The 10,528-nt window shown below is 38.9% G+C and overlaps 2 protein-coding genes across 2 annotated transcripts; one reads left to right on the forward strand and one right to left on the reverse strand.

Moving 5' to 3' along the window:
- The first annotated feature begins 6,915 nt into the window (after nucleotides 1-6,915).
- On the forward strand, nucleotides 6,916-8,115 carry LOC116164030. The gene has a single exon (XM_031478160.1). The coding sequence runs from the start codon at nucleotides 6,916-6,918 to the stop codon at nucleotides 8,113-8,115; it is 1,200 nt and encodes a 399-aa protein (XP_031334020.1).
- A 160-nt stretch (nucleotides 8,116-8,275) lies between these two features.
- Nucleotides 8,276-9,358, reverse strand: LOC116164041. The gene is made up of 2 exons (XM_031478171.1): nucleotides 8,936-9,358; nucleotides 8,276-8,874 (listed from the first exon to the last, which is right to left on the reverse strand). Exons 1-2 carry the CDS (start codon nucleotides 9,018-9,020, stop codon nucleotides 8,276-8,278), a joined length of 684 nt encoding a protein of 227 aa, XP_031334031.1. The 5' UTR covers nucleotides 9,021-9,358.
- Between the last annotated feature and the right edge of the window lie 1,170 nt (nucleotides 9,359-10,528).

The following is a 10,528-nucleotide window of genomic DNA, read 5'->3' on the forward strand; positions in this document are numbered from 1 at the left end:
TCAAAATTTTGCGCAGCACGTTAAGCCATTTAAATGATGAACAGTTGAAACTTTTAACCAAAAAGGGTGTATATCCGTATGAATATATGTGTAGTTGGGATAAATTTATGGAAAAAGATTTACCGGAAAAGACAAAATTTTACAGCAAGCTGAAGCAATCTCATATTTCAGATCAAGAATATTCGCATGCTCGAAACGTTTGGCGTAAATTTGATATTCAAAATTTAGGTCAATATAGCGATCTTTATCTAATGAGCGATGTGCTTCTACTTGCTGATGTATTCACCAACTTTAGAGAAAAATGCATAACAACGCATAAACTTGATCCAGCATTCTTTTTCACAGCACCCGGATACACGTGGCAATGTATGCTTAATTATACCAAGGTTAAACTCGAGTTGCTCACGGATGTAGACATGATGCTGTTTGTTGAAAAAGGTATAAGAGGAGGCATAACGCAACTTTGCATCCAAAGACTAGATACGTAATTCACTACCGAAATTTAAAACAATGTCTTCAAGCAGGTCTTGTGCTTGAAAAAGTTCATCGCGCGATAACTTTCAACCAGTCTTGTTGGTTAAAACCGTATATAGACTTGAATGCACGGTTGCGAGCACAAGCCGCTAACCCCTTCGAAAAGAATCTCTATAAATTATTAAATAACGCTAATTTTGGAAAAACGATGGAGAATGTGCGGAACCATCGCATTATTAAACTCGTTACTCGGTGGAGCGGAAGGTACGGAGCCAATTACTACATATCTCAGCCCAATTTTCATAGCAGGGAAATCTTCGATGATGAATTACTAGCTATCGAGTTATCAAAAACCGAAATTTTGTTTAATAAGCCGCTATATGTTGGGATGGCAATTTTGGAGATTTCTAAAACTAGAATGTACGATTTTCATTATAACTTTATGCAGCATCAATTTAGCGACGACCGCTTAAAATTGTTGTACATGGATACCGATAGTTTAGTGTATGAGATGTTATGTGATGATGCATACGATTTGATACGCGCAAATATTTCTCGATTCGATACGTCTGATTATTCTGAAAATAACATCTATAACATTCCAAGATGTAATGGTAAAGTTTTAGGAATGATGAAGGATGAATTGGGCGGTAGAATCATAACCGATTGGGTGGCTTTGGCTTCTAAAATGTATAGTTTTAAAATTAAGGATAGTGATAAGGATGTAATGAAATTAAAAGGCGTTAGAGATTATATTGTAAAAAATAGATTAACTTTTGATGATTATTTAGAATGTTTAAGGAGCGGGATTACTAAAAGTGTCGCCCAAAGCAGCATCGTATCAAAGAATCACCATGTATATAGTATGGAGCAAAAGAAAGTTGCCTTAAGTAATAAGGACGATAAGAGGTATTTAACCTCAAATGGTATTGATACGTTGCCTTGGGGACATTATAGTATTCCCGCTGAAATGGATTTAGGATAAGAAAATATATCGAATGGATGTTCATATTTATAGTTGATTATATAATATTATATTTTGTTTATTTATTGTAAAAGAAACATGTATATGAAAATATATAAATAGCAGTTATACAAAATCTGATTTTTTAATCCAAGAGTCATGCGATTTGTCCATCCCAAGCCATCGAACGTAGAGCTGGTCTCCTTTGCGCCTCAAAACTTTCTCAATGAGAAAGATATCCCGATGAGCGGTTTTCTGTAATTCTTCTGCGTAGAATTGACCCATTATCGGTTTGGATAGTAAATCCTCTAATAGATATGTAGCGGGATTGCCAACCTTCACTTTTGTAATTTTAAATAATTCTGTGGAAAAGTTCGGAGTATAGCCTTTTGAAAATACGGACTTATACTTCGAGATCCGAACGTAGTCACCAATTTTAAATTTCGCGGGCCCCATAAATTTTATGTTGTGGAACATTGGTAAATATGTTTTAGAGGTTACATCCTTGGGTTTCATTTTAATCGTGGAATGCCTCGTATTGTTATATTTCGAGGTTATTTCCGGTAGCACATCGATCCACTTATATTTTCCTTGAAGACTAAATGCCTTGTATAAGGCGTTTTTCAGCGTTCTTATCGTCCTCTCAACTACAGCGGCCTTTTTCACACTATACGTAGAGTAATGATTTATCGCATGCGTTTCCGTTAACTTTGCAAACTCCTTATTATAGAATTCCTTTCCTTGATCAGTTTGTAAATTGACTGGCACTCTTCCTTCTTTCAAAATAGATGTCATAGCCTTACACACTTCACCGGCATTCTTTGATTTTAAAGGTCGTGTCCAAAGATACTTCGAATAGCAGTCTATTACCGTCAGCATGTATTTATTTCCCCGGTTCTCTTTAGAGTACTGTATGAATTCGGCTAAATCCGCTTGCCATAAATCATCGCGATGTTTAATAATGGTTCGTTTTCGAGGAAAATTTTTGCGAGCGGGCTTATGTAGCTCTTCGACAACCTCAAGCTTTGACATCTTACACTTAACTCGGAGGCTAATCGAAACCTAGCCTAGTTCTATGGTGTTTGTTTATTTCCTTTTCTAACTCCTCCAAATAATTTTTATGTCCGTCTAAGATTGACATAATTGTATTTAGACGCACTGCGAGAAAACCGCTGGTTACTGCTTCATCATGTTCCACCGGATCTGCTACGTGTCTTAAACGATTACTCTCCATGTTATACCGATTCATTGTGTACTTAGCATGCAGCTCGCTAATACACCTATCCACATATTGTTTGGTGGCAACATCGCTACCCCAATACGGGTCGATAACGTTACGAATCCTCTTATTTTGCATATTATAGTCCCCATCACCGGTTAATTTCAAATTAACTTTTGCACATTCACCTGTTGTCTCCTGATCACTGCGAATCCTATTTCTTGATGATGAATGACGTCCAAACTTGTCAACGCTCATTGTTACACTAAACTATTATGCCTTCTTCTCTGAGCTCCTCCTCAATACTTGAGATTTCATTGTTGTGACCGGTGTGACCGGCTACTCTCGATGCATGCAGCAATCTAAGACGTTCGACTAATTCGTGGGGCGTATTCCAATACACGTACTCTTTAACTGTATTGTTTACCTCTTTCATACCCGTTCCATAGTGCTCCGATAGTAGTGGTTTAAGGATATTGCGATATTTATGCGACTTGGTACCCACAATCTGATGACCTGGATCGTAATTCCTTCGGTAGCCATTAGTGACATCTAAAATTTCCTTATACACTCGTCCATCCTTGGAAGAAAATTCTTGAGGCTTTTTCAGTACAAGCAATTCATACAACCCTGGAGTACCGTTGTAAATTTTATCCTTTATTATTAAATTCGGTCCGTCAAATGTCACTTTAGAGTCTCCAATAGCCCACTGATCGAAATTGGCATCATATCGAAGACCATAAAAGTGATCAATGTCGCCTTTGGTATCTTTAATCATTCGTTCGATATATTGGCGCGGCAAAACATGATACTGATTTAGAAATTGTTGAGCGGCGTCTTCAGTGTCGAGTAATTGTGATAAGTTAATCGTTTCAGTAGTGTCCTCATCTTCACCTTCTTTCCCGTTATCATACGCTATGTTACTAATCTCATCAGTTTCGATAAAATTAAGTCGTTTAGCAGCTGCTGTGATCGGTCCATTTTCAGAGCGCTGTGGTGTTCGGAACTGTTCTTCTTCTTGAATTGGGGTAGATTCATATTCGATTTTATGTTCAACTTTCGGTATCAATTTAGGTATCTTGGGTTCTTGCTTAGCTATCTTTTTAAGTGGTTCTACTATTGGCTTATATGTTGTTTCAACCAAGCGTTGAGTTTCAAGCTCGCCTCTTTTTAGCACTTCAAGCTTACGCTTGATAGCATTGCGGGTCTTCGTCAATTTCTGCTTTATCGTTTTATCTCTTGCGTTCATTTTTATGGCCTACACAGAATCGACTAACAGATTTTCAAACTGGTACCGGTTCAAATAGCTGTTGGACCGGATAGCAAAGCCAATTGATAGCTGTTGGACCAGTTGGCAAAGCAGATGGACCAGTTGGCAAAGCAAAGATGGACCAGTTGGCAAAGCAGTTGGACCAGTTGGCAAAGCTGATGTACCAGTTGGAAAAGCTGATGGACCTGATGGGCAAAGCCGTTGGATAGCTGTTGGACCGGTTCTATTAAATCAGATTATAATCTAATATAGCAGTCGAACCCTTTTCGATATCTACCATAGTCAAAGTCTTTCACTATACAGATAAAATTATACTTATCGATCCAACACTTTGAACACATTAATTTAAACTGATCAAAGGTCATATCTGTACCAACGTGCTCGTCATACACATGTTTTAAATTTAAATAGTCTTGTTTGAATAGAACAATAACGTTAACATTATCGCGTATTAATTGTTTCGGTATCTTTGAATATGTTTGACAAAGATAGAATGAGTCCACCCCGGAATGTCGTCCTCTGCAGAAGTAATCTCTAATTACGTCTTGATTTAGACAGGCCACGTCATCAAAGATCATTATCGAATTCTTATTAATCTCTTCGAGAGTGATTACGTCAGCCTTATCGCTAAAAGCATTGTACTCAATACCCTTGATAGGTGTAAGTATTTGCTCCAGGTACTTGTACTTTGGCTGCTCTAGCGACTTTGAGTATACATACACGTTTTCAAACGAAAGGCCGTGCGGTGCTTCCAATAAACTAATCATGACATTTGTCTTTCCGCACCCCGAAGGACCGCAGATCACTGCTCTAATTGATGCTGGAAATAAAGGCCCATGCCTCCCCACTACTTCTGATTTTAGAAAATCGTGATTATCTACGTTTAAATGTTGAGGCTGCTTTATAAACATCATTATTAGTCGCTGGTTCTAGTTATACTAACAGTTCATGGCTAATCACCGAGTAAGAAAGGGGTTGATTAACACTTTAATAAACAAATTACCAGTAGAACTTCATATTCCCGGATATCAGTACTGCGGCCCTGGAACAAAGTTGGAACAGCGTTTAGCTCGCGGTGATTCTGGAATAAATCCGTTGGATGCTGCATGTAAACAACACGATATCGCGTACGGTCAATTCAAAAACTTAGAGCATCGCCATCAAGCTGACAAGGACCTTCAAAACCAAGCTTGGAGTCGCGTAAAATCGAAAGATTCGAGTTTTGGAGAAAAAACTGCCGCTTTAGCCGTAGCCGCCGCGATGAAAGTTAAAAGGAAGCTAGGAATGGGAGTTGCGCAACGCAAGAAGAAAGAAAGAAAAATGAAGCATAAGAGTTGCTCGTTTAGAGGAGGAGTTCTATCGCATGCTCGAAATTCAATAAGGCGGATGAAAGATGCAAGCATAAAGAAACTTGTCGATGTGAGTTTGGCCGCGGAAAAGAAAGCGGTTAAAGTAGCGGGCGGTAAAAAGAAGGTGCGAGTGCCGAGAGTTATTCCTATACCTAAAATTGGCGGCTTTCTTCCTTTCCTTATACCGTTATTTGCGGGCCTTTCGGCTGCCGGTGCACTAGCCGGTGGAGCAAGTGGGATAGCTAAAGCGGTTAACGAAGCATCTGCAGCTAAGAAGCAATTGGAAGAGAGTCAACGTCATAATGCCACAATGGAGGCTGTGGCGTTGGGCAATAAAAGCGGTGGAGCACTCTACCTTAAGCCATATAAGAAGGGTTACGCCTTATATTTGAAACCTTTTCCAAAAAACGACTAAACTTGCCGCGGAAAGCATTAACCAATTTCGATCTGCATAAATACGCTAAAAATGTACCGTTCTTTATAGGAGTATTCATGCGCAACACATTACCTCAAAAGCCCCATTTTAACGAATGCGCTATTGTGAACCTGGATGATAGCCAGGGAAGAGGTACTCATTGGGTTGCTTTCAAGAAACGCGGCAGGAAAGCGGTTTACTATGATAGTTTTGGAGACTTAGGCCCTCCAAATGAAATAGTTAAATACTTAAAAGGTTGTAAGATTGTTTATAATTATGATAGAGAGCAAAACTATAACACATTTATATGTGGACACTTGTGTTTAAACTTTCTGTATAATAAATAATTTACATCTAAAACGCTAGTTTTCATTTCTACCTATCAATCATGTCTCGAACGTTCACGCTAACGGGTGTAGGAAACGTGCTCAGTACTACGTATTTCCCACCAATAGAGCTTGACTCGAGTTTCCAATATGGCTTGGGATTGGTGGGATTTTACGGATGCAATTCTATACGAAATATATTCGAAGGTAATAATAAATTTTATTATACATCGAACGATGCAAAGGAACAAGAGATTACAATTCCAAGTGGAGCATATGAAATTGAAGAGATCAATAGGTATTTGCAGAAATATATTAACCAACCAAACGACTCGATGGATTTTATCTTAAGACCCAACAATAATACCTTAAAGTGCGAAATGGAAACCAAACACAATGTTGATTTTACCAAGACGGGTTCTATTGGGCGCATGCTCGGATTCTCGCCATCTATTTACAAAGGAGGTATGGTTCACGAGTCCGACTTGGATGTGCAAATAGTCAACGCCACAAATATACATGTTGAGTGCAATTTAACCGGAGGAGCGTATCGGAATAGTGAAAAATCTCACACCATTTTTGAATTCGACGTGCACGTTGAACCAGGCTATCGTATGGTCAAGGAACCCACCAGCATTATATATTTACCCGTACTTACCCATCAAATTGATAACATTACCTTGCGATTGCTTGACCAAGAAGGTAAACTAGTGGACTTTGGTGAAGAAAAAGTGACTATTAGATTGGAATTGAAAAAATATGGGCCTTAAAATCTTTTACAAGAGCGGATCTTCACTCAGTCAGGCTTCGCGTACAGACGAGCAAACATCGTCGGGTGCATTAACTGAAAACGACGTAAAGTTTCTGGAATATCTTGGTTACAAAGTACTCCGAAAATATGGAAGAAGCGCTGAAAAATCTCTTCAGTAGCGTAAAGTATGAGGATATGATTGTGGAATGCGATCGGCGAACCTACCATCCTTACTCGACGAATGCTTATGGTAACTCGGACGAAATCAATCTTGTAATTCAAAAGGCGGATCTTATCACGGCCACCTACGATAGCGTGATCTACTTGGAGGGAACGCTTACTTCATCGGAAGCGAAGCAGTTCGAGTTGACCAACAATGCTCCACTATTTCTCTTCGATGAAATTAGATTTACGCTGGGAGATCAAGTGATAGAAATCGTGAGATTACCCGGAATAAACAGCGCAATCAAGGGATTTTGTTCCTATACAACGGACCAAAGTAATTGTTTATCACAAGCAGGATGGAGTCCCCGCAATAAACCTCTGCAACTCCTAAACGCCAACAAGACAGCCTTCTGTGCATCTATACCGCTAAAACATGTGCTAGGATTCGCGGAAGGGTATAAAAAACCATTAGTCAACATACGACAAGAACTAACATTAATTCGCTCAAAAACCGATGAAGACTGTTATAAAAGCGAAGCGGAGGTGAAAATTAGCCTTAGTAAAGTAACCTGGAAGGTTCCATACGTAATTCCTAACGATTCCATGAAGCTGTCTATATACAGTAGAATTGATAAAAATGTTCCGATCCAAGTAGCATTTCACGCTAGAGATTTATATGCGTATCCAGCATTGCCATCAACCCGCTCTTTGGTATGGCCGGTAAAAAGTAGCACCGGTTTTCAACGACCTCAATGGCTTCTGGTGGCCTTTCAGACTAAGAAACGAAACCAAAAAGGAGAGAATGCATCGCAGTTCGATCATTTAGGCGTCGAAAATATAAAAGCGAACATCAACAACAGAAGATACCCGTATGAGCAGCAGAATCTCTCCTTCGCGGACAACAAGTATATAGATGCCTACGAAGAATATCTAAACTTTCGGACGCAATACTACGATTCTGAAAGTAGTTCTCTTCTCAGTTACGAGGAGTTTAAGAAACAACCAATATTCGTAATCAACTGTACTCGTCACAATGAAAGTATTCATAATGTGGTTATCGACTTGAAACTGGAAGTTGAAACATCTGAAGCATTTGCAGCCGACACCTCCGCTTACTGTATAATTTTGCATGATGTTTTAATTGAATACGAGCCATTTACTAATATAGTACGTAAAATTTAATTTGCATATGCGATTTTAATGTACCTATTGCGAAAATATATAATACATTTTGAAAATGGTGCTTTTCTTTTCCCTATTTATATATAAACAACAAACTTATCACCAAACTATTTTATTGTTTCTCCTTCAGCATTTTCTCGGTTACATCTTTTACAAATCTTTAAGGGTGAATATTTACAATTTCTGCTAAAAATGAAAAATCTCTTAAACATGAGTGTGCAACCAACTTTTTTAGTAACTTAAGATTTTGACAGAAAAATTTTCCTCTTGACAAAATGTTTTGTTCATCGAACAGACCGTCCTTGCAAAGATCATCCGCTACTTCATCCGCAAAGTCCTGATAGTACCAGTACGTCGAATAATCGCTTAGAAAATCCAATTTTTGATGTACAAAATGTACAGCGGAGAGGAAACGATTTACGGCTTCTTCGGTTAGCACTATGGAATTGAATCCTTGACTTATTCTTATACCCCTACTACCATTTTCACAGTCAGCCAACGTAATTTTTATACCGTACCCTACGAACACTTCATGTTCCAACTGGTCGGTACTTTTAAGCATGAGTCGAATGTTGTGCTCGGTTTTAATAGCGGAAATATCGCTCCATTCGGAAATATTAAAATGCAAACAACTTTCTCGGAGTGGAGGGCAAAATATCTGCACCACTGGCTCGAAACTATTCCTCAATGAATTTCCCACTTCTAGCAAAGTTGAGCAATCGAGAAACATGGACCATGTTGATATTAAATCTTCTGCTCCTACAAGAAACAACGGGCTTAATTAGTAGGGTCATAATTATTTTCACCATGATCATATTACCTGTATGTGCCTCGACTATCTTCGGGGAGGGATTATCGACCCAAGTAAGGTTAATATTTGGATCATCATTCCATAAATCATCCATAATGTCTGCTATTCTCGTAACTAATGAATTTTAATGTAAATGTTGTTTGCTTTTATACGCTAATTTGTAGGTATACCGCTTTAGCACTAAATTCGTAATACGCGGTTCGGGGGCTCATCATACTTAGGGGTCGTTCCCTTATTTCAAGGACATTGACCGAAGCATAAATACAAAGAATGTAATATTAGAATAATGCGTCTAAAAATAAAAATAAAGCATAAAGAAGATAAGATTTTTCGCACACGATTTAAGCGTCTTATCATAGCTGCTATAAATAAACACTATTGCGAGATTGCAGCTTCCCATCCTAATTATAATAACAAACAACTAAATTTCGCACCCGCGCCGCTAATGATTTATTGTAATGATTGTATTTTGTCAAAGCATATTCGAAAACCAATGTCATATTAGAATGTAATATTAGAATAATGCGTCTAAAAATAAAGCATAAAGAAGATAAGCTCATTTCCTTTCTAGTTAGCAATATGAATAATTATTTTTCGCACACGAGCGTCGTACGTATTATTTTATCATTTTAACGCGCTTCCCCGCCAAATAGCCCCTAGCCCCTAGCCCCTAGCCCCTATCGGCGACACACCCCCGCGTTATACCCTTCTACAACTCGCAAACATCTCAACGCTCTCCGTAGCGTTGTGTGGCTTGTGAGCTTATACGGCCATTCTAACAATACTTGAACTGCTAAACGTTCATATCTCAAAGCCTCGCTTAGCTCAGATGGTTAAGGCGGCAGATTCGTAATTCACGTATCGTGGGTTCGATTCCCAACGCAGATTGAAAAAAAAAAATTTTTGTCTATAGCAATCACGTGACCGATGACGCGATTCCAAAATAACATCCAAGATGGCGGATGGAGCGAGAGAGGCAGACAGACAGACGGTCAAAAATGGCGCCCAACAAAATGGCGGGATTAGATACTAATAAAATGGCGGCCGATCCAAGATGGAGGATTTAGTGACTAATAAAATGGCGACCAATCCAAGATGGCGGAAATAGAAACTAACAAAATGGCGACCAATCCAAGATGGCGGAAATAGAAACTAACAAAATGGCGACCAATCCAAGATGGAGGATTTAGTGACTAATAAAATGGCGCCCAACAAAATGGCGGGATTAGAGACTAATAAAATGGCTACCGATCCAAGATGGCGGAATTAGAAACTAATAAAATGGCGCCCAACAAGATGGCGGAAATAGAAACTAACAAAATGGCGACCAATCCAAGATGGCGGAGATTGGCTGTGACGTCACGAGCTCGTCTCTGATTGGCTGTGACGTCACGAGCTCGTCTCTGATTGGCTGTGACGTCACTTCCTGATCCAGAAGTCACATTGGTCATCTACTGTGGTATGGGCCCTCAACAAATTTCGAAAGTACATAATTATTTTCATATTATTGGCATCTTACCTCCAATTTTTTCAGCATAAAATATGTAAATTTTGACATGTAACCACTACTGAATTGCAGTTTTAAGCCGCCCGATGATGAAA

This window comes from Photinus pyralis, unplaced genomic scaffold (genome assembly GCF_008802855.1).
Source record: "Photinus pyralis isolate 1611_PpyrPB1 unplaced genomic scaffold, Ppyr1.3 Ppyr1.4_LG1, whole genome shotgun sequence".
Lineage (NCBI taxonomy): Eukaryota > Metazoa > Arthropoda > Insecta > Coleoptera > Lampyridae > Photinus > Photinus pyralis.